Source organism: Peromyscus eremicus, chromosome 16_21 (assembly GCF_949786415.1).
Source record: "Peromyscus eremicus chromosome 16_21, PerEre_H2_v1, whole genome shotgun sequence".
Classification (NCBI taxonomy): Eukaryota; Metazoa; Chordata; class Mammalia; order Rodentia; family Cricetidae; genus Peromyscus; species Peromyscus eremicus.
The window spans coordinates 57,654,536-57,681,818 of record NC_081432.1 but is presented as its reverse complement, the minus strand read 5'-3'; the positions used below and the strand labels follow the sequence as shown (position 1 = coordinate 57,681,818).

Genomic DNA, 27,283 nt, shown 5'->3' with positions numbered 1-27,283 from the left:
CATAACTGCGAAGAGAATTAGGTCTGTAGGGTTCACCAAATTTTGACCCTCATTGCCCGATGCATGTTTCCTGTCAGCCCCAGAAAAGCTTTTCCGGGACTATAAAGAAGTGGAAAGTTGTGTCCCATTGTGAACACAGGTGGAGTCATATGTCTGGGGAAAACGCAGAGCACCAAGAACCCTTCCAGGTCATGCCTGTGTGATAAGGTAGTTTCCGAAGCGAGCTACACCCCTGCCTCTGAATCAGCAATAGCATGCTCTTGTTTCTCCTACAATGCAGGCACCAAGTTCTGGGCCCTCCCTTCTGAGTCAGGAGGATGAGTGCAGATGAGAAAATAACAAGTAGCATTGGTTCCAGAAGCTTCTCTGGCCTGGTGGTATGACATGGCCATGAGCAAGCCAAAGATGCACCACTTGGCATGAAGCAGGCCCTGGCCGGAGGGTCACTCACCGGCATTGTTCTGCTGCTTGGTGTTTTTGATGTAGGCTGAGAATTTGGAGAAGATGTCGATGCCCGCAGTATTGGACTCCCGGTGTTTCGCAGCCAGTTTGGGGTACCTGGAAGAGAAGGCACGGTGTTCTATGAAACTGTGAGAACAGGGGTCTTCAGTAACAAGCCCTTTTGCATCGCAGGGGGCAGCATTCTCTTTCCTGGCTGAAAGCTACCATCTTCTGGGATTTTTGTAGTCATCCTAGAGGAAGGGTGGGCACTCAGCCCTCAATCATAATAAAGGAAGTCAGAGGCCAGTGAGGTACTGAAGGACTCAACCAGAGTGACTCAGCCTGTTGGGCAAGGAACCAGAATACCATCCATAGTCCTCTTCCTGGAACCATCACCAATGGTACACAGAGACACAGGGCTGGCCTCTGTGTCAGGTGAGGGTCCCTGCTATTTCCTCTGAGCTCATGAAAATGCCCATCTGGTGTCAGGCCTACCACCGCCATTCTAGCTGTCCAGAGCTAGCAGATGCCCACCTCATTGCTCCAAAGGAAGAGTGTCCCCTGTGTGCTTCTAAAATGCCATTCTGGTGCTTATTACCTGTGTGTGGTAATAAGAACTTAACCTGCCTCTGCCCAAAGGTCATGTGGTTTTTTATCACTTGGATTTTCCAAGTGTGCATGGAGATTTACAAGGATCCCCCACTCCATCCCTTACACTGTTTGTCATTTTGAAGTTAAAAAATAATACAAGAGATAGGGCCGGGCTTGGGGTCCTTGGCGTTGAGACAGACTGAGGAGGGAAGCTCACCTGTGTGGGAATGCTTGGACTCAACCCAGCACCATCATCACACAGGTGGTGCTCATTTTTAATAAAGAACAACACAAAATCCAACCATTCTTTTCACAAAGTCGTTATGTATATGGCCAGTCAGAAGTGGGCAGAGATGGAGACAGGTAGACACTTATCATTAACAGTAAGCGCAGGTCTTTGTGATCTGGAGTGAACGGTTTTACCGTATGCTTCTGGTTGCTTTGTTTATTAAGCAAAATTCTTTTGTTCAGATTTTATATTTTTCAACCAAAGGAGTCTTTAAAAATCATTTGCTGTGGGGTTGGGGAGATAGTTCAGTCAGTAAAGACAGCGAGATCAAGGCCTGAATTTGACCCCCAGAATGTATGTCAGAAGGCGAGGGTGGCAGTGTGCTTGTTATCCCAGTGCTGGAGAGGCGGGGATCTCTGGAGTTCTCTGGTCAGCCAGGAGAGATCCAGACAAGAGAGGAGGTAATGCTTGAGGGATGACACTCAAATTGACCTTGGCCTCCATACACACATGCACACACGTGTGCATACACCTGCATGTGTGTGCAAACACACAGAGATCATTTGTCATTGTTCTTTCATTCCTTTGTTTTTCGATGATCTCATTAACTAGAACTGTCCTGCTCCCGGGGCCATGGCAGGTTTAATGTCAGAGACACTGCCCTTGGAAAAGTCCTCAGGACCAGGCAGGTGTAGAAGGACCCACTGCTCCCATTTTATAGCAAAGGCTGTTGGGGGCCCAAGGAAAAGGATCATTTAAGGACCCGAGAATCATTAAGGACCGATAAGAAGCTAGTTTTGTGACTGTAAAGCAGTGTCCTTCCTGTTTGGTGCTCTGATGACAGGGAAAACTCACTTGCACTGAGTGGCAGCTCTGTGCTGGGCGTGGTCCTAAGCCTCATGGCAGGAACTGTGCCTAACATGAATAAGAGCCAGCTTGATCTGGGGGACCCCACCTCTGCTCCCTGAGTGCTGGTATCAAAGGTGCTGCCGAGTCTGCCTGGCTTTGGAGTGGGTCCTGAGGCTCTAGACTTTGGAACTCACGTGTGTGAGTTCTCTTCTTCTCCATGATCCCTGCGGCCTCACTTCACCAAGCCCTCACCTAGAAGCTGGTTAACAGCTCTGAGTATTCTGACCCTTGACTGAGCACCTGGTTGTCATGTCTATGCTTATTTAAGATTAAGAGCCCTGTGTCTGGGTGGTGGTGGCACACGCCTTTAATCCCAGCACTTGGGAGGCAGAGGCAGGTGAATCTCTGTGAGTTCGAGGCCAGCCTGGTCTACAAAGTGAGTTCCAGGGCAGCCAGGGCTACACAGAGAAAGCCTGACATCTGGCAGTCTAACTTCTTCATTAATCCATCTCTCCCACAATCGGTGGTTTAAGACCTAAGGTCACTTAGGATTGTACCCAAGACAGCCACGGAACAGGCATGAATCTGGTTTCTCACTATTTATCATTGAATGAGCTCTTCTTGTAAAGCACTGGGCTATGCAATAGTGTCGTCTACACTAGCCCTGTAAGAGCACCCTCACGGGCCTCCATTCATAGATCTGGATGCGTGTAGCGATTTCCACCAAATCAAAACCATCCCTTCCTGGTGTATGGAGGGAATCACATAAGATTCTAGAAGCTCAGGGAGTCACATGATCCACAAAGCTCCTCTCTAAGGCTCCCTGGGGAAGAGGAAGTTCCTCCGTGGAGCTGGGTTCAAGTTGTACAGGAGTTCAGGGATGCAGTGATTTCATAAGCAGTTACCGTGCTGGGGTTCACCCTTGAGTTGCCCACGATCCTGTAAGTCATCCTAATGAGTGCATTGGTTTGCCAGGCTGGACTTGGGTGGAGTCATTTGATGGTCTATTGTGGTGTCCTCCTTGGGCTGAACAGAAATTTGTTCATGTTGCCTTGCAAAATATCACATAGTGCTTGGGAATAAAAATTAGAGAAGTATTTTTCTGTCTGTTCTGTTTTAAATTTTCCTGTAGCAGCAAATGTGCATACTGACTAAGGATCCATGGGCTTTTCTACATTTCCCAGGGGGTTACACTCTGGTCATGTGACTAGATTCTAGCCAATGGAACAGGGTGGAGTAGAGTGATGTAACTCCTCATGGCTCTGGCCCTTGAAAGCAATGTGTGTGGCCCCTCTTTTTTCTTCTCTCTGCTGAAGACACCTTGGAGGCCGTGTAGATATGGCTACAAGGTGGAAGAGGGCCACACCATCCACGGAGACTCTGCTTAGGTGGCAAACGCCCTTGTCCTAATAAGCCACTGTACCTCATGTTACTACACGAGAGCTCTACTTAACAGCGTAGACATGAAACCAAGTCACAGGCTCCAGAACTCACTTTCAAGCCATGCAGCGTCCTATGGGAGCCTCTGAAGCTGTGTCTCTGCCTCTCAGAGGGACAGGAGAACACAATCCCGCTCTATTGCTGCAAGAGATCTCTCTATATATTTTAACAAAACAACACAATCACAGTGCCTCGATTTGGAGCCTTGTTAATACTCAGTGCATGCCTGCCACCGACTGATGACATGGCACACCATGTGACCAGCTGACTGATGACATGGCACACCATGTGACCAGCTGACTGATGACATGGCACACTATGTAACCAGCTGGATTTTGTTCAGCCTCCTGAATTCTATGCTTTCCTTCTTCAATTGTTTGTGTGTGTGAAAGAGATGTGCACGCATGTATTCATGTTTTTATGTGTGGCCTGTGTGGGTATGTGTGTGCATGCATAGGGAGCCCGAGACTGATGTCTGGAATCATCTTCCATCACACTGAATTTCTATCTTATTCTCATTTGTTCATGCAGGGTCTCTCATCAAACCCAGAGCTCCCCAAGATGGCTTATCTAGCTAGCCAGCTTGCTCTGGGGGATCCCCTCCCTCTGCTTTCCAAGAATAGTTAAGTGAGTTTCTAAACTCTTGTCTTCAGGCTTGCAAGACAAACACTCAGTGCTGAGCCATCTCACTTGCCCCTTCACCCCTGAATTCTTATCCCAATTTCTACCCACTATGATTATTTTAAAACAGTCAGTTCTAGGAAAGTCCTCTGTGAAAGTCATGTAGTCACAGGTTTAGGGCTGGAAGGGATCTTGAAGGACATAGAGTGTCACCCCTTCATTTCCAAGATGATCACACCAGGAGGGAGAGAGCCTTGCCTAAAGCCACACAGGATGTGCAACTGGTTGCTAGGCAGCAATGCTTCTCAGTTCTGCATCCTAGACACTCTGGCTATGGGATGGAGACCACAGGCAAGGGCCAGGTATGTCTCAATAATAACTCTCCATGAGCTCCTGTACTTTTTCCCTCAGCGTGGACTGAATAGGTCCACAAAAGGGAGGGATGTTAGTCTCATTTAGAAACTAGGATTCTTCATCGTGACACCAAATGCTCCGTGGAACTAAATGGAATTTTTTTTAAAGCGTTGGAGTATTTGTATGTGATTTCCTCTCCTTTAAAAAACAAAACTAAGGGAGAAAAGTCTCGGCTCTCGGGCAGTTTTCACAAACAGCAGCATGACAAAAAACAAACGGCTTCACAGCATCAGGAAACAGGGAGTTTTGCTGCCCCCTGGAGAAGCAGAAGGCCAGGCAGCACAGCACATGGGCCTCTGGATGCAAGCCACCTCACCCGCCTGCCCAGGTTAGTGGGGAGGTTGGCCGTGCTGCTGGCTTGAGGGCAGACTGGCAGGACTCTGAGCTGAGAACTGAGGTATTGGCTTGGTGATATTTACTGGCCGGTAAGTGCAGCCCCTGCCCCAACCTGACGGCACAGAGGCATAGAAGGACCCTGGATGATCTTGTCACTAAGTAGGGTCCTTACTTTAAGAGGCCTCTGAAGGAGTTCACTTAATGACCTCGAGGACCTCCTGCCGAGATAGGCATGTCACTAGCACGGCAGGAATGCCCTTCATCACACCTCCTACACTTAACTGAAGTCCAGAAAAGACCTGGGTGGGATGCAGCATGCTCAGCACCCATAGCATGGGTGAGCAGCAGAGAGAAGCTAGAATGGCCATGCCCAACACTGCCAGGTCCTGCTAGAACTGTTGAAACTTTACAACCTGATTTAAAAAAAAAAAAAAAAGACAATGAATCTGATAATGACCTTCTTCAGGAAGAATGTTCAAAAAATGTACATAATCCCAGGGTCTTTGTGCCCCTTGTGGACATTGGCTGAGGTGATGAGAGCCAGGGGTCTTGGCTAACCTGACTGTGAAGAACCAGGATGGCACCTGTCTGGGAGAGGACATGTTCTTTCACGGAGGAGGCCTGAAGCTAACAGCACAGATGGGATGGATCAAGGTGACACAAATGTCCCCTGGCAGAGCGAGCAGCCTATCCCACCTATCAGCGTGACAGAAAACCATGTGGACATGTCCTCCTTGCCAGACTGGGTGGAAGACATTCCTGCATGGAAGGATTTGTTCCAAGGAGACAGTATTAACCTCCCCGGGCGATGTCTGGACTTCGCTTGAGTTACTGAAAACAGTTATGCATGTGGGATTTGCGAGCAGCGCAAACAGCAAATGAGGTTGAGTCCCAGGGGAGCAAGAAAGAGGAGTCGGCCCCTTCAGGACACTTCCATCCTAGTAGCTGGCTGGCGTTCTGTTCACAGACATCTGCGGCTTCTGGCTGTGGCCTGCTGGGTGTTGTGTGTGGCTGCACTAATTGAACTAATGCCCTTATTGAAAGTCTATACCCAGCCGCTTCCAACGGGCTGCGGGCCGCTTCCCCTTCAGTGTGAAAACAGCGAACTGTCCTAATGTGGTAACATAGGATGTCCCTAAGGGAGACCGTGTCCTTGCTCAGGGCGTCATCAGAGCACAACAGAGATGAGTAATTTTCCAACTGTAAGGTATCATTGGTTGCCGTGGGCTATCCCACTGTGCTACTATAAAAACGTGAGGGTAAGGATAGCCCTTCCTCCGAGGTCCCAGGGCTGATGAGAGGATGACATGATTTGGAGAGTGTGGTGCCTGACACACGGGAACTACATCTGCTGACAGGTAAACACAACCTCAGTAAACACAAGAGGGTGGTGGGTGGTCCCACTCCACTTCCCTTACCAGTCTCCTCGGTCCCCTCCCTCGGCCGAACCCTTCCTTCTGCCTTGCCTGAACTACTACCAGTTAGCTCCCCCTACCTGACTCTGAACCTACAGCCTATTTTGTTATGGAGGTTTTCATTTTAGACAAGATCCCACGTACCCCAGCTAGTCTTGAACTTCCTGCACTCCAAAGAGTGACTTCAAAGCCTCCTGACTCTACCTCCCGAGGGCTGAGAACACAGGCGTGCGCCAACACACTTGGTTCGTGTGTAGCTAGGGATTGAACTCGGCGCTTCTCGCGTGCCAGATAAGCGCCCGCCAACTGAGCAGTGTCCTCGGCCCTTCACACCACTTCCTTTCCCAGCCCCCAGGGCAAGTCTTAGGGCTGAATGTCCAAGGTGTTTGCTGAAGATCTTTCCTTGGCTACCCTGAGTCCACGCTGCGTTCTTTAAGCAGGGCCCGTTTTCAAACAATGAGGTATGATTGCTTGAATCTCTGATTACAGTGTTCTACAAGGAATGAGCCTAGGCTCCGGCATCTTTTAGACTGTGTGTGTCTCTTCTCTCCTCTTCGGTCTCTTCTCTCCTCTTCGATCAGTAGCAGCTAGTCTGTCCCTGGGAGGTCTTTCTGCTCTGGCACCTGCCTGTCGCAGTCAGTATTGGTCAGACTTGTGACTCCTGGTGTGGTTTCAGGAGCCAGCTGTCCCTTTCCTGGTCTGCTGTCATATTATGTCACCTTTCATCTCACCTCTGAAGATGAGGGAATCTGCCCCATCTCGAGGTTTTCCAGGTATGGTGAGCTAGAGTCAGGAAAACAGGCCTAACGGGTGAAGGAGAGCTAATGATCTCCCCAGGGCCCCTAAAGTCACTCTTTGTAGGAACTGACTGGCAATACCTCCGGGCATCTGGCCTTAGTGGACCCACTTTGAGATTGGCATTCCACCCTGCTGAGAAGGAGAGGGCCCGGCTCCAAAGTGAAGTAGCCCCTTTGGGAACCTGCCTTCCCACAGCTACCCCTCTCCCTTCCCATAGCTCTGCAAAGAATCAGCTCATTACTTCTCAGGGGTTAAGGTCTCCTCCAGGAACTCTTCTATCTTGTTGACATCAGTCTTCACATCCCCGTTGAAGGTCAGGAAGGGCGGATGCGCGCCAGGAGCGAGGTTGTGCAGGTCGGCTGGCTTTCTGTGGAGAGAGTGAGATTCAGGGGATGGCGGGAGCCAGGGGCCCTCCCGTTCTGAGATGTATTTAACTCCAGTCTGGCGCTAATCAGCATGCCCATAGCATAACCAGGTTTGTGGTACGGGGTTAAGACAGTAGAAGCTGCCCCGAGCTCTGCAGGCCTATGATGCGACACAGAAAACTCATCTGGGGGAAGGAAATGGCAGAGGGACCTCACAAGATGAAGCTGAACACAACCGGAAAAATCTGGAGAGAATCATGGTGACTGTAAATTAGCTCCCAGCTTTAACTGTGCAGGGCTGTGCTTCTAAACCCTGCTTCACCAATCAGTCTAAGGAAACACACAATTCCAGGCTTGACAAATCAACACCCTGGAGCTGAAGAGATGGCTCAGCGGTTAAGGACACACCCGGCCATCCAGAGGAACTGATGCCCTCTTCTGGCCTCTTCACGTACTGCACACACAAAGTAAACACACACATGGAAATAAAACACTCATACTTGTAAAATAAAATTTTAAATTAAAAAAATGAATGATTTTAGCTGTGAAATAGAGATCAAAAGTTGGCCTGATATTGATAAAAACTCCAATCCGATTATGAAAGTTTTGAGCTTTCCACTGCATTTGGGAGAGGAGGAGGCTGCCCTACTGGTAACCTCTTAATAATCCACCAGAGTTCACCTTTGCTGTTTTTAATCTTAATTTGAGCACAAACTGTTCTTAAAATATGACTATTATGATTTTAATCTTACTAAAAATTAGTTGTGTTATGAAGTATTTTTAAAACTCTGTTCAATATGTGTCACTTTAAAATCTCCCAAGTCAGAAATGGAATCTTTTAAAACAAACTTTTGAGAGCATTTGGGGGTTACTTCAGATTATAAATGATCAATTTCCAAGGAATTAGAGCCTCATGCTTCTAACGGGACTCGAGTAAATGCAGCATGTGTGCGGGGAAGCTGATCCCTTTTCATTCTTCTAACGGGACTCGAGTAAATGTAGTATGTGTGTGGGGAAGCTGATCCCTTTTGTCACCAGTTTCCCTGGGACCAGGAAGACACTTAGCTGACACAGTCCCTCAGAAGAGAGAACACAGGCCCATCACCCCAACTAGACGGTGAGCTGAGGTAGGAAGATCTCAAGTTCAAGGCCAGCCTGGGCTCCAGAGTGAATTCAAGGTTTAGTCCGTGCAACTTAGCAAGACACCATATCAAAGCAGAAAGCGCAAAGAGAGAGCTGGGGTTCCAGCAGAGCATTCGCCTAGTATGTGCAAGGCCCTGGGCACGTTTCCCACTTCCTCACACCAAAACAATGAAGAAAGAAGGCCTCTGGGTATGCTGCTCACATTCATAATCAGGTGTCAGTGAACCCCACTACCTCCGAGGCACACAGTGGGGACAGGGAGGTGCTGAAGTTGCCCCATGATCCAGAGAGGCAGGCATAGATGTTGGAGAAGAGTCGGGGAAATGTGGAGCACGCATCCGGCGAATGAACAAGTAACCAACTGAACTTTCTGGACTCTGCCCTCAGTAGTGCCTGGTGTGGACCCAGTTCGTGCTGGACAGCGTACTGACGGCCACTGAGGAGTACCTCTGGTGACAGCGACAAGGGGGACCTGACTCTGTTCCTGCCAGTGATGTGGTGTGCTTCTGCAATGCCTCCAGCCAGGCTGTCAAAGGTGAGAGCAAGGATGGATGAGGGAGGGGAACAGAGAGTGGAGAACCAGAGGGCGGCATTGGGGAAGGAGAGAGGGGCTGATGGCAGCGGTCTCTGGGCATGTGAAGTATCCACTGCCCTGTGTGTTCTCTGAGTTCGCAACATTCCTGTGGACACTGGAGCAGAAAATATGAGATGGAGGCATTGTAAGAAGTCAGCAAGAGGGGCAGAGGCGTCTGTAATGAGACAAATTCCTGGCCTAATCAGTTAGGGAGGGGACAAAAAGAATTTCAATGACATGCTGCTCCCATGTCACTCCCAACAGGCCACTCTCCAGACTCACTCTGTGACACTTGGAACTCAGACAATTGAGACTCTAAGTATTTTTAAAATCTAATTGACTTAGAGCCTTTGTTGACTCTGTGTGTGTCCCTCCCCTCCCATAAAGAGAGGACATTCTTTGCTGGTTCCTCCTGTTTAGCAACTGACACTGAGGAAGGAAGTCCTCACTGGCTTTATTCTTGAGCAGTTACTGTGGCTTAAAGATACAGTGATCTGTTGATAGGGTGGTGGTATGGTTTTGTTTCTGGGATATGGAGTACATTTTGACTGCTGGATTCTGACACCTTGGGGACATGCCCCTCTGCCTTCTGAAGCTTAGCTGGGCGTTGTCCAAAGATTGCTGGCCAGTCTCACTCCTTCTGTATGTGTAGGTCTCTTATTAGCACTTGGAATTGAAAGTCCAGAATTACGTATTTCCAGATCTGATTTGTAAATGATTTCATGTGCCTCATTTTTTTTTTTTTTTTTTTTTTTTAGCTCCTTGGATTGACAATGTCATGGGGACAGGAACATTGCTAAGATGTAACATTACTGCTGGGTTTCAAGTTCACGCAGTAGGCCAAGTAGAACCCCAAACATAAAGGCATGACCTTTTTAACCCCTCAACAGCACTCCAATGGATTATGAAGGCATCGCTTTTTAATCCTCATTGGACAGATGAAGAAACTGAGGCTCAGAAAAGTTCAAGATCACTCCGCCAATCAGCGGTGATACCAGAGTAAGAGATCATTTTTCCTAGGAATTAGAATATATGTGCATGTAGATGGTACTGTAAGCTATGATGGTGTTACTCACTCGGCCTGCCTCAGAGAGGTGTTGGCAGGACCAGGTCTGGTAATGTGAGAGAGAGACAGAGGCATCCCTAAGATGCTGGAGGGACTCCCTTCCCCAGCTTGAGCTCCAGCTGGGAACTCTGGAGAGCTCCACAGGTGAGAATCTAAGGACTCTGGTCTCTGTGGAAGCCGACTCCCCAGGCTCTGGAGTCGGCTCTTTTCAGTTGTTACAGACACGAGCTGCATGGCAGACACATGTTCCCTTATTGCACTAAAACTAGGATCTTAGTAGCAGCCTCTCCTATTTCTGGCTGGGCACGTGGGGCAGGTCACCTTGGTGGGTCGGTCTCAGCTTTTTTGTATAATATGGAGTCATGGGCTTTCCCTTATGAATTAGTACAGGATTTTACACAGGATTTTACCCTCTGTGGTTATAAAGCACTCAGACTGTGGATGTTATAACTGTGTGAAATGTTAAATAATGATTATGCCTAATCCCAGATCATAGGAGCTAGGTGAGTTTAAAGGGAGGCCACTCCGGAGAGTGATGGGGTACAGAGGCCTTACCAAGGAATTGGGGCTGAAGTTGAGCCTGGAGGCGGGTATTCTGCAGTTCTGAAGAGATGAGGAAGAGAAGCCTGTCTACACAGAAGAAACCTCCTAGCTGGGAGCAAAAGCAGCCGGAGGTAGGCCAGCCTACAGGCAGATGGGACACAGTGAGAAGCTTTGAGAGAACTGTATAAAGCATAGACTGTTTTGGATGCTTTTCCACTGTGGGCAGAGGGATGCCGTAAAGGCTTTCTGGGCACTGGTAGCCCCAGTGGAATAAGAAGCCTGTTAGGATTTAAGACTTCTAGTCAGAGGACCAGGACTACAGCTCAGTGGTATAGCACTTGAATAGTATGCATGAGACTCCAAGTTTGGCCATCAGCACAATAAATAAATATGAATAAAATGATACTCTGAAGCTCAAATGAACAGACACAATCAAGCCATTTCTTTCCTTTTAGGACCTCTACATGCAGTTCTCTGGTCTAGAACCCTCACACTATGGATTCTGAGAGTGAAGGTAAAGGATCAGAAACGGTCTGGACTCCAATTCCCTGAGCACTCAGTTGTCACTCCTAAAGTCCCACCAGGGTCCCACTGTTGTGGGATGGTCTGTATGTCAAATTGCTCTGATTGGTCAATAAATAAAACACTGATTGGCCAGTGGCCAGGCAGGAAGTATAAGGTGGGACTAACAGAGAGGAGAATTGAGAAAATAGGAAGGCGGAGGGAGTCACTGCCAGCCACCGCCATGACAAGCAGCATGTGAAGACGCTGGTAAGCCATAAGCCACATGGCAAGGTATAGATGTATAGAAGTGGATTAATTTAAGATATAAGAACAGTTAGCAAGAAGCCTGCCACGGCCATACAGTTTATAAGCAATATAAGTCTCCATGTTTACTTGGTTGGGTCTGAGCAGCTGTGGGACTGGCAGGTGAGAGAGATTTGTCCTGACTGTGGGCCAGGCAGGAAAACTCTAGCTACATCCCACAAATGCAATGTCTGTGCTATTGTAATAAATATTGTGCTTTTAGATGATGCCTGTGCCCATCTTTGAGACTGATTCTCATTGAGTGACCATATGATTTCTTTTTTTTTTTCTTCTTGCTAATCAATTCTCGACAGTCATGGTAGTGAAGCACAGCCCTGAGGGAGGTCCTGGCTTTTTCAACCTCCTTTGTGCCCTGGTCTCTGGGAACAGTTGTGGGCAATGAGATGGAATCCATCAGAGGCTGCCTGGAGCCACAGGATGGCACTGGCTTCCTCCCATCCCACCTGAATCTTCCCTGTGCCGGGTGTTCCCTCATGAACATGCGGTCCTTTACCTTTTCAGGTCCACAGTGGTGACATTGAACACGACTCCTTTCAGCCAGAGGATCATGAAGAGGCGCTGAGAGAATGGGCAGTTGCCAATGCTTTCCCCGTCAATTCCAGCCTGGAAAAGAGAAGGGGCAGATGCCTGAGGCCCAGGGCACAGAGAAACAAAAAAGAACATGGATGCTAATGAACAGACTTTGGGCTTACAGCCACATCCCAGCTGACTTCAGGGACCCGTTGTATCCATCTCTGTTTCCCTAACATTTCTTCAGAGCAATGATGCTGAACTGGAGTTTCCAACATGAGATGTTCTAGAACCAGAGCTTTCTGAAACTGCAGAACCTTGACATCAGGTTAAAACCACAAGACCTGCAGCCACCACAGAGTCTGACACACGCAACATTCTATACATCCATATAATCAGCTGGTCTATGCTTGGATATCTCCATGGACCAGAAAGCCGCCCTTTCTGAGGATGCTCCAGTTACACCTGCATGATTTGTGCTCATCCAAAATACATTCTTCTGTTGTTTTGGTCCTTGTGATAGGGACAGAAGGGATTGATAGCAACACCTTTGCATTCTAAATCATAAAGGTATATTTATACTCCACCTTCTTATACTTCTATCTTGTAGAAGGGACTCTGCATGTGTACATGTTATGATAGTTTAGCACACACCATGTTAATGATTTGTTTGTTCTGAGTTACTCCCTTTACCCAGGCCAAAAGCCCATGAAGGAATACAAGATTGATACCAGCAGAAACCACCAACCTGACTCAGTGTTTCAAGAAATGCCTGAACCTAAATATCCACAAAATGAAGGAAGAATGCAAAGGCTGAGGAGAGAGGCACAGACATTGAGTCTCAGGAGTGTGGCTGACCACCTGACCAGAGTCACGTGACTGAATTTCAGAATGACTGACAGCCTTTGCTCCACTCCTTTCTCCCTTTCCATCTGCTGGCTAGAGACAAGCTAGAAGCGAGACTCATAGGGTGTTGATATATTGCCTTTTGAGACAACGAGCTCTGTAGATAAAACTCAAGTAACAAGGAGTGTGGGCTCTGGGGCTCTTGCTCCTTAAGGATGTCACAAGGACAGAACCTTGGGCTGTGATTCCACCTCCTACAGCCAGGATAATCACCAAAAGTGGCACTTTAATCTCTATGGCATTTAGCTCTGGCTAGTATACGTCCATTTTATTCAACAGCACATATTGGTGCTTAGCGGTGTGTTAGGGGCGATGGGGAAAACTGCCCTGAAGAGTTTAAAAAAAAAATGTGTGTGAGCTGGAAAGTGGTGGTGCATGCCTTTAATCCCAGCACTCCAGAGGCAGAAGCAAGCAGATCTCTGTGAGTTCGAGGCCAGCCTGGTCTACAGAGTGAGTTCCAGGATAGCCAGGGCTACACAGAGAAACCCTGTCTCAAAAAAACAAAACAAAAAACAAACAACAAAGTGTGTGTGTGTATGTTGTGTGGTGTGTGTGTGTGTGTGTGTGTGTGTGTGTGTGTGTGTGCCTGTAGAGGCCAGAAGAGGACATTAGAATCTTGGAGCATAAGTTACAGAGAGCTGTGAGCTGTCCTGTGTGGGTGCTGAAAACTAAATTTGGTCTTCTGGAAGAGCAGCAACTGATCTTAATCACTGAGCCATATCTCTAGCACCAGATGAAGCTGATTTTTAATTTTAATTTAATTTTTAATTTTTTTAATTTTCAGGAGTTTTATTTATGTGTACATATGCATGTCTGGGTGGATATGACCATGTGAGTGCATGCACCCACAGTGTATGTGAGTGTCTGTGGAAGCTGGAAGAGAGCATTAGAGCTGCTGGACCTGGAGTTCCAGGCGGCTGTGAGCTGTTGGAGATGGGCATTGGGATCTGAACGGGAGTCCTCTGAAAAAGCAGCAACAAGGACTCTTAACCACTGAGCCGCCGCTGGTCTAGCCCCAAGGAGGGTTTTCAAATGCATTCCCTCTGAGAGCTTGTGGCCTTCAGCAGGGTGGGTCAGGGGGTTGACAGGCCTGTCCCACAACAATAGCGACAGCACTGAGTGCTGGTATTTCTCCCATCCACCCCTCTCATGGTCCTCCTCAACAGAGCGTCCAACAGGCAAGTTTACCTCTACCCTGAGGGGACTTCAGAGAACTGAGCTGTATAGAGCACTTATTCCCAACAAACTTGAGAACAGACAAGAGAGGCTGGCAAACTGGTCTCTGTGTGACTGATTTCCAGTGGTTCTTGCCCCTTCCTCAACATGGCACTCTGAGGAAGAATTTTCCTACAGACTCCAGTCTCTGATGTTGGCTTCTGTGGCACTCTCTCAACTAGTAGCCAGGCATGGAACTCCTCAGGCAGCAAAGACCCTTAGGATTTCTCCCAAAGCTAGAAACCATGCAAATAACATCCAGGAACAAGGGCTATTACGATTTTTAGGGGTCTTTTTTCCATTTTCATGTGGTGTGTGTATACATGTGTTGCACACTTTGCGTGTGTGGGGATACATATATGTACATGCATGTGGAGACCTGAGGTTGATGTCTGTCAGGAATCATCTTTGATCACTCTTCCACCTTATTCATTGAGACAGCCTCTCTCAATCAAACCCAGAGCTCACCGATACGGCTAATCTTGCTAGCCAGCTTTTTCCAGTGATCCTGTCTTTGCCTTCCAGAGCTTCCAGAGCTGGTAAGCTGCCATGCCTGCCCACCCACCTGGCATTTTTGTAAGTTCTATGGCTCTAAACTTCAGGTCTCAGGCTTGCAAAGCCAGCACGTTAACAGTGAACTGCCTCCCCATAGCAAGGTTTTCCTTTTAAGAGAGGAAAAAGGGCATTTCCAAAGTGCAGCCTTCCTTTTATTCCCCCCTGAGGTCTGCACAGCTGTGGTGCCCAGATGCCAGGCATGGGTGCATCCTCTCATGATTAGAGCATGATCAACCATTCCTGGCTGATGTCTACCTTGCAAAGATTGAGAACCCCGCAGAGGCCCACATTTATCACAGAAAACTGAAGCCTTTCACAGCTTTGGTTGGGAGTCGTTACTATATGTCTTTTACCTTCTTAACCACTCCCATCACTATCCAGGTCTTACTTTCTCCCTTGGGTCCATCCCCAGGACCCAAGACAGCCTGGGCCACCACCACCAGAAAGGGGCACCTGACACAGAACTAAAAGTCCCACAACACATTCAGAGAGATGGTGACCCCCTTCAGCACAGTCCGGTGCAAACGCGTTTATCATGTTCAGTCCCTGAGAAATCCCCCCACAGCACTCAGCAGGTCCATATCTCCACCTCAGGGGCAGCTACATGTAGGTGCCAAAGGACATGCATTTAAAACTTGTTCTGGAACCCATGTCCACATACTGTCATCTAGTTTCCTCTTGTGCTCATGGGAGGATGAGGAACTGAAGGAGAGACAAAGAGAACACTGGAGTTCGCCTGGGTTCTGTGGTGCTCGCTGTAATTCCAGCAGGATGGAGAGGTCAGGGTTAGCCTGGGCTTCCTAGGGGGTTCACGGCCAGCCTCTACATGCTAAGATACTATCCCAGTAAATTTATTTTTTATTTATTTATTTTTCAATTAGATGTGTGCATGTTTGTGTGTATGTGTGTATGTCACAGTGCATGTGTGGAGGTCAGAAGGCAATTTACTACGAGTAGGTTCTCTCTTTCCACCATATGGATCCTGAGCATCAGGTTGTCAGACTTAGTAGCAGGCAGTTTGACCAGCTGAGCTGTCCTAACCCCACCCCCATCCCCACCCACACAGACACACACCAAATTTTTAGAAAGGAATTCTTGGCTGGCAAGAATCTCATACAATAATTGTCATGTTAATAACAATAATGAAGGCCTGTTTTATCAGGCACCAGGGTCCAAAAGATTTACAACTATTACCAACCAATTTATTTGCTCCCTGTGAGAAGTCTGCAAAATGGCATCTTACCAACCCTTACAGATTGGAAACTGAAACACAGAGAAACCGTCCACTTGGCCAATGTTCCCATCATGGTAAGGCCAGGATTGAGCCCAGTGGTCTGCCTCCAGATTTGGTGCTCTTAACATTTTTCTGAGAGTCCTTAGGCCCAGCCACATTATGGTCTCCCAGAGTCCCGGTACCTGTGCAGTGAAATGATGACCTTGAGTTAGGCATGGGCCTCCCTCTAGTCCTTCTGTGTTAACCATGCCTGAATGCAGGGAATGCTGTGATTTGTAGGTCCTTGTGGTTTCTACACGTGTTAGTAATGTCTTAAATTAGGATCTAATGAACAAGAGTTGCTGCTGTGGTCTGTCCTGTATGCTGTGAATATATGTTGCTATGATTTATTGATAAATAAAACACTGATTGGCCAGTAGCCAGGCAGGAAGTATAGGCGGGACTAGCAGAGAGGAGAATTGGGGGAACAGGAAGGCAGAGTGGAGGAGATGCTGCCAGCCGCCATGATGAGGAGCAGGATGTAAAGTACTGGTAAGCCACGAGCCATGTGGCAAAGTATAGATGAATAGAAATTGGTTAATTTAAGATAGAAGAACTAGATAACAAGAAGCCTGCCACAGCCATACAGTTTGTAAGCAATATAAGTCTCTGTGTGTTTACTTGGTTGGGTCTGAGCGGCTACGGGACTGGCAGGTGAGAGAGATTTGTCCTGACCATAGGCCAGGCAGGACTGGAGAAAACTTCAGCTACAGTGGTCTAGATGAGAAATGTCTCCCATAGGCTCATGAGTTGAACACTTGGTCCCCAGGTGGGGTCGCTGTTTGGGAAGGTTGTGCAACCTTGAGGAGAGGGAGCTTGCTGGGTCACTGGAGGGGAAGACTTCAGGTTTTATAGGCCAGCCCCACCTCCTGTCTGCTTCCTGCTTCCTGTCTACCAAGGTGTGAGAAGATGGGAAGTCCCACACTACTCACTTGCCTCCCAACCACGATGGACTGTGTTCCCTCCAACTGTGAGCCACACAAACCCGTCCTTCTTCAAGCTGTTTTTGGCAGGTATATTGTCATGGCAACAAGGAAAGTAACTGCTAGAGCTGACAAGAACCCATCAAAGTGGTAAGGATTCTGAAGGTTTGCTCTCACAACCCTGCAGCCCACTGTCTGTTTTCCCTTTTCTCATCAGCTCTGTGGTTCTGATCAGCTGTTTAAGAAATGGGCTGAATGTAGCAAGTTTGCGGTGATGGACTCAAAGCAGATAAGGTTCTGTACCTTAACTGTGTGAGGTCTCTGATCCAAAGGGTTCTGCTGGGAAAGGGTGCAGATGTGGTATGCTAGGCTGAGAGTACTGTTGCCCCAAATAATCTCTACCTGGAACCAAAGAATGGGCCTTATTGGGAAATAGACTTTGCAGACTCAATCAAGTTTAAACCTTAAATTCTCTGCCTCCTCCTCTTCTTCTTCATCCCCATCCTCTTTTTCATCTTCTTCCTCTTCTTTTCCTCCTCCTCTTTCTCCTTTCTCTTCCTCTTCCTCTTCTTTCTCCCCCTCTTCCTCCTCCTCCTCCTCCTCTTTATTCTCTTCCTCCTCCTCCTTTTACTTTTCTTCTTTAAGCTCAAATTGGGACCAGAAATATCTAAGCCCTGCAGGTTTACATGTGACTAAATGATGATGCACATGGGATTCACTTTATGGTTAGAGTTGCTGTCATTACGAGCGTAGACCATGAGCACTCAGAAGAGCTCCTGAGATGTCATTGTTTATAGAATTCTAGGCCTTAGTCAAGAGTCAACAAGCCTCTGTGTGGTGGCACAGAAGCTCCACAACGCTCCGTGCTCAGGGGGCTGCGTGTGGAGCAATCTCTCAATCCAGAGGGCAAACACAGGAGGAACCATAGCCAGGCTTCACTGGCTGGAGGGAAACGTTCCCCAGTCAGGCCACTCTCACGTTTCCCACAGAGAGAGGCTGGAGAAAGGGGCTCATGCTGTGCTGGCGGATGGTACATTTACAAGCAGGTTCACGTCTGTCCTCTGTGAAGCCATTCTGCTGCTGTCCAGAGAAACATGCTGCAACCAAACACTTTTAAAAGGAGTCCAAACGTCAAAGACAGGAAGGGAGTGGGACACCGAAGTCTTCGTGTTTTCTCAACATCCGGGAACTGCTGTCACAAATATTTAAGGACCCTCCATGCTGTTCACTAGACCTGATTATAGCTCTCAATGCTTGAATTAGGAAAGCTCAAGCTGGAATTCCTCCACCTCAAAAACACAGGAAATGAGAAAGTGATAAAAACCTACATCCCCAAGTGGACAGAACTCCTTTCAGGGTGGGATTAATCTGAAGAAGTCTTCTTGCTTGAGTTTCCTGTGGCCATCCAGTTCCTAACAGAGGAAGCTTACTTTCCTCTTAATTAGGGTATGCTCAGAGGGTTCAATTTCCCCTCTTTTTACACATTTTGTTATTGCAAAATGGTACCAAAACTAGTTCTGAAACTGGTCATGATGCCATTTCCCTTATATCCATGAATGGTTCCCAGAATTTGCATACCAAACCAAGGCATCTTGACATGAAACCATTTTTTTTTCTGCTAGGTTTGGCCTTTGAGATTCTGGGATAGCTGAGATTCTTCAGTTATTGACATCCTCCTGTCTGCTCTGCTTGGTCCTAATGTTGAGCTTGGGTCTTGAATCTTAATAGTCTAGACAGATTTTAGAGAAATAACAGAATCTGCCATCCTCCTCCTAAGCAGAATTTAGCTAAGTGATTCTCAATCCCAAATTCACAGACATGACATATTAAAAGCTTATGGGCACTGAGATCAAATCAGAGTCATGAGATTTATTAAAAGTCCCTAAGTCTGGGACTTTCTGAAAAAATCTGTACAGAATCAGTATTTAAGAATAAGTCACAGCCGGGCAGTGGTGGCGCATGCCTTTAATCCCAGCACTCGGGAGGCAGAGCCAGGCGGATCTCTGTGAGTTCGAGGCCAGCATGGGCTACCAAGTGAGTCCCAGGAAAGGCGCAAAGCTACACAGAGAAACCCTGTCTCGAAAAACCAAAAAAAAAAACAAAACAAAACAAAAAACAAAAAAAACAAAACAACAACAACAACAACAAAAAAAAACCGAATAAGTCACTAAAGCAGGCTTGCAGCACTTGGAATTTCCATCCTAGTACTTATTAAAAATGCAGTGTCTGGGCTCCTCTCTTGGATGTGCGATTTAATTTGCCTGGCTTAGACATCATCAGTTCTGATTCTCAGAGCTCCTGGGGTTTCCAGGGACCGACAACTTCTGCTCACTGGGGGATGTTCAGCAAAACCATGTAAGGAGATTATTTGAAAAACAAATGAACAAAGAAATAAAAGAACTCACTGGAGGCAGGATCAGAGGCCCTGTGTCTGGAACATGGGTGACAGGTTGGCCCGGACATCACAGTGCCTGGACATTGCCTCTCTCTACTCTTCTCTATTCCTCCCTTTTTTTTTTTTTTTTTTTTTTTTTTTTTTTGAGACAGGGTTTCTCTCTGTAGTTTTGGTGCCTGTCCTGGATCTCACTCTGTAGACCAGGCTAGCCTTGAACTCACAGAGATCTGCCTGCCTCTGCTTCCCCAGTGCTGGGATTAAAGGCATGTGCCACCGCCGCCCAGCTGATTCCTGCTTTCTTAAGTGGCCACTCCTTCCCTTCTGCCTCCACTCCACTTCTGGGCTGCTCCCCTTCACTTTCTGATTAGTCGCTTTTCTGTGGCTGTGATGAAACACCATGACCATGGTCACTTACAGAAGGACTTTACTGGGGTTCATCTTACCCAGGATAAGTTACAGCACCCCGTGAAGAGTGAATGTTATCTACCATCCATAGATTATACCTAACTGGGGACGATTTTGCGTTGGTACTGAGAGTGACCCAGGGAAAGGACATGTTGTTCAAGAGTAGCAAAGGGAGTTAGAGGCCCATGGTGGTATGAAGAAGGTCCCCATGAGACACAGGATACAGAAGATGGCAGCCAATTCTCTGTGGCTTTGTTTGTGTCTCAAGTGGGGTCCTCGGACTGGAAGGAAGAAAAGTACTGGAGAATTCTGTGGTTCTTACACACTCGTCCACTTACAATTCTTGGCATGCACACACTGGATGATGCAGTCTGGGTCCTGTGTTCATACTGTCACTGCTTCCTGGTGTCAGTCTTACCTACCACTTCATGTGTATAACTTCTCTTATCCCCCAAAGTCCATACCAAGTACACGGCTACCCACAAACCTTTCTTGTGTGCTCTTCCATGTTCCCACTCCAGCCCTATTCCATGATAAACACATGTGGTGATACTTTATTTGTGTTGAAATGTGATATTTCATTTGTATGTTAATAAATAAAGTTTGCCTGGAGACCAGAGGTCAGCGAGCCATAAACAGAAGTCGGGCGGTGGTAGCCCACGCCCTTAATCCGATCACAGGGCAGGCAGCGTCTCTGTGTGTTCAAGTACACACTATAGAACAGCCAAGCTTGGTGACATGAGCCTTTAATCCCAGTACCAACCATAGAGACCTGGAGATCTGTATAGACAGGCAGTGATGAGGAAGTCATGTGGCTGGGCTTAGAGCCAATGAGAAAGCAGAACAGAAAGGCAATAAAAACACAGGTTACACAGGAAGAAGCTCTGGGGAAGCAACTGTGGTGAGGTGGTAAGATAAGGTAGTCATGGCTCTTCACTCGTTCTCTGATCTCTTTGGCTGTTACCTCTGTATTTGGCTCTGTGTTTCTTATTTAATAAAAATGTTTAGAAATTTGTCTATAAACACACTGTGCTCACCTTTGCCCTTTGTCTGCATTGGGTTCCAGTTCCTCAAGAAAGGAGTGTGTCTTGTCCATCACTGTACTCCCAGGCTTTGTTTCCAAACTGGCCCTGGGTATAGACACACACTAGGCTATTCAGATCCACCCTGATTGAGGGTCCCATTTGCTGCATATGGTTGAGGACTCAGTACCCTAGACAGCCAAGAGACTCAACAACAGGACTTTGTGGGGACCATCCATCTTAAAGGAAGTCGAATCTTAAGCCCTTACTAAAGGAAATGTCATTGAGTACACTGGCCTGTGACTGTACTTACCATTAGAGAGTTTGTCTAGTGGCTAGGAATTTGGGTCTAGTCACAGTTCTCTGTCACACTCCAGGATGACCACCAAGCAGCAATATTTCCACAGAGGTATAACCATAAAAAGGGCATCAGAAAACCAAGTGCTTGGCGTTGTATACGGCCACACTGGCTTGAGTTTCTCCAGCTGTTGTGCAGATGTGCTCTCTACTTCCAGAATGACTCAAAGTAGTGTGGTCCTCCACAGCCTGCATAGGCATGGGTTGTAAACCATACAGTGTGGGTGCCGGGAACCTCTGTGTGGTCCTCCACAGCCTGCATAGGCATGGGTTGTAAACCATACAGCGTGGGTGCCGGGAACCTCTGTGTGGTCCTCTGCAAAAGCAGCAAGTGCTCTTAGCTGCTGAGCCACCCTCCAACCTATTCCTTTGCACTGCAGTCTAAGCCAACTGAACCAGAGGGTTTCTATGACTTTTCACTTTAAACCCCCCTCTTTCCCAGATATACCCTCCCCTCACCCGTTTCCTCTTAAGAGCAGGTCTCCAAGAGACACCAGCCGGACAGGACAAAATAAGATACAATAAGACAAGGCAAAAGCCCTCATTATCAGTGCTGGCCAAGGCAACCCAATAGGAGGAAAAGAGTCTCAAGAGCGGACAAGAGTCAGAGATGCACCTGCTCCCCCTGTTAGGGGTCTCGTAAGATCACCATGCTAGCAGTCAAAGCACACATGCAGAGGACCTGGTGCAGACCCACGCAGGCCCGGTGCCTGCTGTTTCAGTCTGTGAGCCCATGTGAGCCCTGCTTCGTTGATTTAATGGCCCATGTTCTTCTGCTGTCCTCCATCCCCTTTGATTCTTACAGTGTTTCCCTGTCCTCTTCCTCCAGGTTCACTGATCTCCAAGGGCTGCTTTGGGGGTTTGGTGTTTTGTTTGATTTGGTTTTGTTTTTATTAGTTTTTTCTTTTGAGACTCTCACTATGCAGTTCAGCCCTGTGGGACAGGGGACTGAGGAGATGGTGCACCAGATAAACTGCTTTACACACAAACCTAAGGACTAGGGTTCAGATCACTCTGAGCCCACATGGAAGCCTGGTAAAGGTGGTGGCTACCTGTAATCCCAGCACTCAAGAGGCGTCCCTGTGGCAAGCTGGATAGCTAGACTAGCTGGGATGCATGAGCTCCAGGTTCAGTAGTTCAGTAAGACACCCTCACTCAACCAATGAAGTACAAGATACCCAACATTGACATCAGGCTCCACAGGCACACATGTGCATGACTACCTGCCCCTAGATGTCACACACACACACACACACACACACACACACACACACACACACACACACACACACAGGAACATATCACACAAACACACTCATAAAATAAAAGGAAGGCTGAGGCTCAGTCCCCAGGACAACAAAAAACCGAAACCAGCCCTTTCGGTGAAGACTTGTTCTAAGGGCTCATATCTTCTGCTTTGCTAAGACAATCCCTTGGCTCCGGGCGCTGAGGCCCGGCCAGCTATTCACTCAAGGAGACTCGGTTTCACTTCATTTTCTACCTTGAAAAGAATTCACTCTGAACTTGCGCCTGACTGTTACAGGGTCAAGCTCGGGGCTGAGGTGTAATCGACAAGGAGTCTGTCTTTTGTTCCTGTCCGGGCAAAAGAGGAAAGAAGAGCCTTTTCCAAATGGCAGGCTAAAGCAGGAAATGTCCTAGTCATTGTATTCCCATAAAAAACACAAGCCTACTCCAAGAATTACGCAGTACACACAATCACCCAGGACACCACAGTCTAAAAGGAAGGGGATCAGAGTAGGGGAGATTTAAAAGGAAGGGGATCAGAGCAGGGGAGTTTTCTAAGACCCACCAATATTTCTAAAAGCCACTTGAAGTTATGAGATACCTGTGCTTTTTCCGATTTCTGACTGGTACATGTTGGCCCCGTTTGCGCTGCGAGATAAAAGTGCCCTAAGTAAGTTGTTGCTTCGGTCTGGCCTTGCACTTCCTTGTTTCTGACGAGGGACATGTCAGGACTGCCCTCTACACAGTGTGTATCCTCAAGTCATTGTCCATGGTGAAATTAGAAGGGAACACGACTTAGGAGCCGTCCTAGGAAGTTCTCCACCTGATGTCTCAGACAAAAGCCGTAAGTAGCCGTAATAAAGATTCAAAATGGGCTGAGGAAATAGCTCCATTGGTAAAGTGCTTGCCTAGTAATCAAGAAGACCTGAGTTCAAGTTTCAGAATCCACACTTAAGAGGGCTGGGTGTTCCCCCATCTCCTGGGTCCTTTCTGTAAATCTAAGGATTTGGTATGCGGCTTCCAGCATATTCCATCTCACGTGCTCTATAAAACCTTATTCTGGTATGTGCTCTGTTCTAGCTTGCTTTCCTGTTGCTGTGATAAATAGTGATGAAAACTGACTTCAGGAGGAGAGGGTTTATTTGGCTTACAGATGACAGTCCATCATCAAGGGAAGACAATGTAGGAACGTGGAGGCAGAAACTGAAGCAGAGTTCACAGAGGAGCGCTGCTTTGTGGCTTCCTTCCCTTGTCTTCCTTATACAACCTAGGCCCACCTGCCTAGAGATGGTACCACCCACAGTGGGCTGGAATTCCCCACACTAATCAACAACGAAGAAAATGCCCCACACCCCGCAGACAAGCTCGTCTGATGAACATAGTTCCTCAGTTGAGATTCCCTCTTCATAGGTATGTGTAGGTTTCTGTCAAGTTGACAAAGACTATGACAGCCTCCTGGTAGAAACATTCACAGAGTGGATCCCTCCCATGAGCCATTTGGGCTGTCAGAGAATGTTCAAATGCATTTGCAGCCCTAACAGAAAGCATCCAGTTCAAAGGTTTCTGTAAGGGTTGCTCATCATCAAATCAGATCACGTATGCATGTTTCCATCTTGTTTAAAAGGACCAAGTGTAGTAACTGTACCAGTTTGTGAGAAACTATACTACGGCCATCTGGTCCCCACCCTTCAAGCCCTCTGAGGTCTTTGTAAGCCAGGACAAACCCAAATCCCTTTACTTGAAAGAAGTAGCTAAGGAAGGAAGCTGGCTATTGTTGGGCTATGTTTAGAACAGATGGTACTGAGATGACCTTCAAGATTTCATAGCACCCAGATCCTATGTTTAAGATCAGCCCTTTCCGAGGATATTCTGATAAAAGAACAGCAAAGAACCTCCAACTTGTGCCTCATCTCCAAGTGTTTGAAGAGCCTTCCTGAAGTATGATCTAGAGAGTGCTGAGACACCAGCTGGGATCAGTGGAAAAGAGCAGGATTTGGTGATTACAAGCTTTTATTTATAACCCTGGCCTTCCATGGGGTCCACCCAGACAGTCCTGCACAGAGTCGGCTCTGTTGAACAGCTGGGAGGGAGGATGAGACCAGACTCCAACAAAGGCACAGTTTCTCCTTGTCTGTCTAGTTAGCCCAGACTATGCCTTTCCTGGGCTTCCTTTCTGCTGTGTCTTAAGGCAGATCCGGTTTGATTCTTCTCTTCTCAGTTTATGACATGCTTCACGGGTAGGCATATCCTTGCTAGTTGTTAAAAAAAGCAGCCAGCATGCAAAGATCACAGCATCAGAGAGATCATGGGCCAACAAGAAACCAAGCCTTGGGATCAGATTTAAGAGCATGTGCCATTACCCAGGGCCTTAGCTTCATCATACTTATAGCTCGATCGTCTCTCTGCCTGCTCACCTGAGAAATATTTCTTTTTAAATGGTTTGAATTGGCCTTGACATTCCCACTCCCCTTAGGTAATTAATTGATGATGGTAACAGCTGCCCATGGTGCCCCAAGTTCTCTGAGAAGGTAGTATGATTGATTGTCAGAATCCTAAAAGGGTGAGCTACAATCATTACATAACTAGCCTCCCTATCAACAGAATGGCATTGTAGCTAGAATACAATGTCCTACAGCTTGACAGCTCCCTTAGGAAAATGGACACAGTCATACGCCCCGCCCCACCCAGCCCCTCAGCTGAATCCTGTTGACAGCTTTCTCTCTCTCTCCCAGGAACCCACAGTAACAGTCCTCATTGGAGGGAATTCTAGGTTGCCTCCAGCCTGGCTCCTCCAAGTTTCTCCTCATACTAGCAATAGCAGCTCCTGGAGCTTCTTAGAAAGGCAGGTTCTCAAGTCTATTTTGTGCCTACTGAATCTGAGCATGTCGACCAAGGTCTCCAGGTGATGGATGCCTGTGAGTGTTTCTAAAGACAGAACCTCAGACGTTCGGGAGACAGACTTCATCCATTATGACAACGATCAATATGCTAGGCCAGGGATACCAAGCTTCACTCCTTTTATTTAAAAGGTAAATCTTTACACATCTGGATTTCATATAACTCCTGTTTGGGGGGAAAGAAATCTCCACTCTTGTGTAGAGTAATCTGGCCCTGGTAGGTTCTCAAAATGTCAGTGAATCTCAGCCAAATTTCCATACCTCATGCAGGGGAGGAGCCTGCTCACAGAGACAATGGTACCGGTGCCGGGGGCTGAAAGCAAACACTGAAGTTGCAACCGGAGAACTGGTTCAATTATTCATTGAAATTCCAGGACTTGGCCTATCTGTCAGAAGCCAGCCATGCTGAGCGTCCCAGAGAGTGTTTATCCTGAGCAAGCTCCACCCCACACCTGCAGAGGTCACCTGCCTCTTTACCAGTGGGACCAGGCAGATGTTGGGCCCTTGTCTGGTGGGTGAAATTGTGGAAATCTGATTTGTGCTGGTCTGGGAATGAGGTTCTGTGAAGGTGTCACGCCAACAGCCCCCGCAGTCCATCACTATACAGCATGGTGGCTTGCCAGACTTCTCGTCTACAAGCCCCAGTGCGGAAAAACAAGAGTGCCCAAGTATCACAGCTAACTCATTTTTGTCTCAAGCATCCTCTGTCCTAGGATGTCGGCTTGTATCAGGAAGAACATGATTTTCTTTGCCAACCAACACCCATATATCCATATCCATGATTAATTAAACCCTTTATATAAATTTTTCTTACATCATCATTTGATCCTCAAATGCAGTATACTATAAACACCATGTCCCTTAACAGCAGACCAGTGATTATGATCTCATAGAGACATGTGATAGAATAACACACAGCTATTAAATCAGAATGAGATGTAGTTTTATGTATTATTCTGGAGGGAGCTTCATGGTCAGAAAAAAGGCAAGTCACAAAGAAACATGAATGGTGTGACTGCTTTTTTGTTTTAAAATAGGGCCCTGCATGTGTTCGTGGGTGTGCGTGGGTGAGAGCAAGGTAGTTCCACATGCTGATAACATGTTTCCTCTTCCTCCTCCTCTTCCTCCTTTTCCTTTTCCTTTCTTTTCCTCCTCCTTTTCCTCCTCCACTCCCCCCAACTTTACTTTTGAGACAGGTCATCATGTAGCCCAGGCTGGCCTTGAATTCACTATGTAGCCAGTGATAACCTTGAACTTCTGATCCTCCTGCCTCTAGCTCCCAAGTGGTGGAATTACAGACGTGTGCCACATGTCCAGTTGTGCACTATACTGAGGATCAAATCCCAGGTTTTGTGCAAGCACTTGCTAGTCAAGCACGCTCCCAACTGAGCTACGGTGCAAGCCCTACGTCAGCACCATGAAGAGGGCGACCGGAGGGCTGTGGAAACGGAGCCCTGCCTCTTGCCTTTGTTGAAGGTGTGGCTTCAGGCAGGAAAATATCTGAAACCCTTAGGTGCAGCTTTATTTCAAGACCTCAAATACTTTGGAGTGTAAAAAAACGAAATACTCAGCATATTAGAGAAATAGTTTGAAAAAACAGAAGGAACTGAGGAGTAATGAGCTCTTAAAATGAGGCCATGTAGCTTTTATTTGTTATTAAACGTGAAATTATATTATATTATACATGTGTATATTATATTATACATGTGTCATTGTACATGAAATAGAAACACATGCATTTCTGCCAAAGTTAAGTGCAAGTTGGGTGAGGTCACCAGGGAATATCCAGAGTACATCAAGATGGCACTTATAGTAATGTTCTCATTGTCCAGTATACATTCAAGTGGCGCACCTAGGACAGATGACCATTCACTTTTGTCTGGGTCCCTGCCAATCTTAAATATACACATATGTGTATGCATGTATG

General features: G+C 47.2%; 1 protein-coding gene across 2 annotated transcripts in view; it reads right to left on the bottom strand.

Moving 5' to 3' along the window:
* Clic5 (chloride intracellular channel 5) overlaps nt 1-27,283 on the bottom strand; it is a 147,176-nt gene that overhangs the window by 31,173 nt on the left and 88,720 nt on the right. For both annotated transcript variants that reach the window (XM_059282219.1, XM_059282220.1), the window contains exons 2-4: nt 12,147-12,256; nt 7,376-7,501; nt 452-558 (exon numbers count right to left, since the gene is read on the bottom strand). In XM_059282219.1, the coding sequence (XP_059138202.1) occupies nt 452-558; nt 7,376-7,501; nt 12,147-12,256 (343 nt within the window). The remainder of the gene's footprint in view (nt 1-451; nt 559-7,375; nt 7,502-12,146; nt 12,257-27,283) is intronic.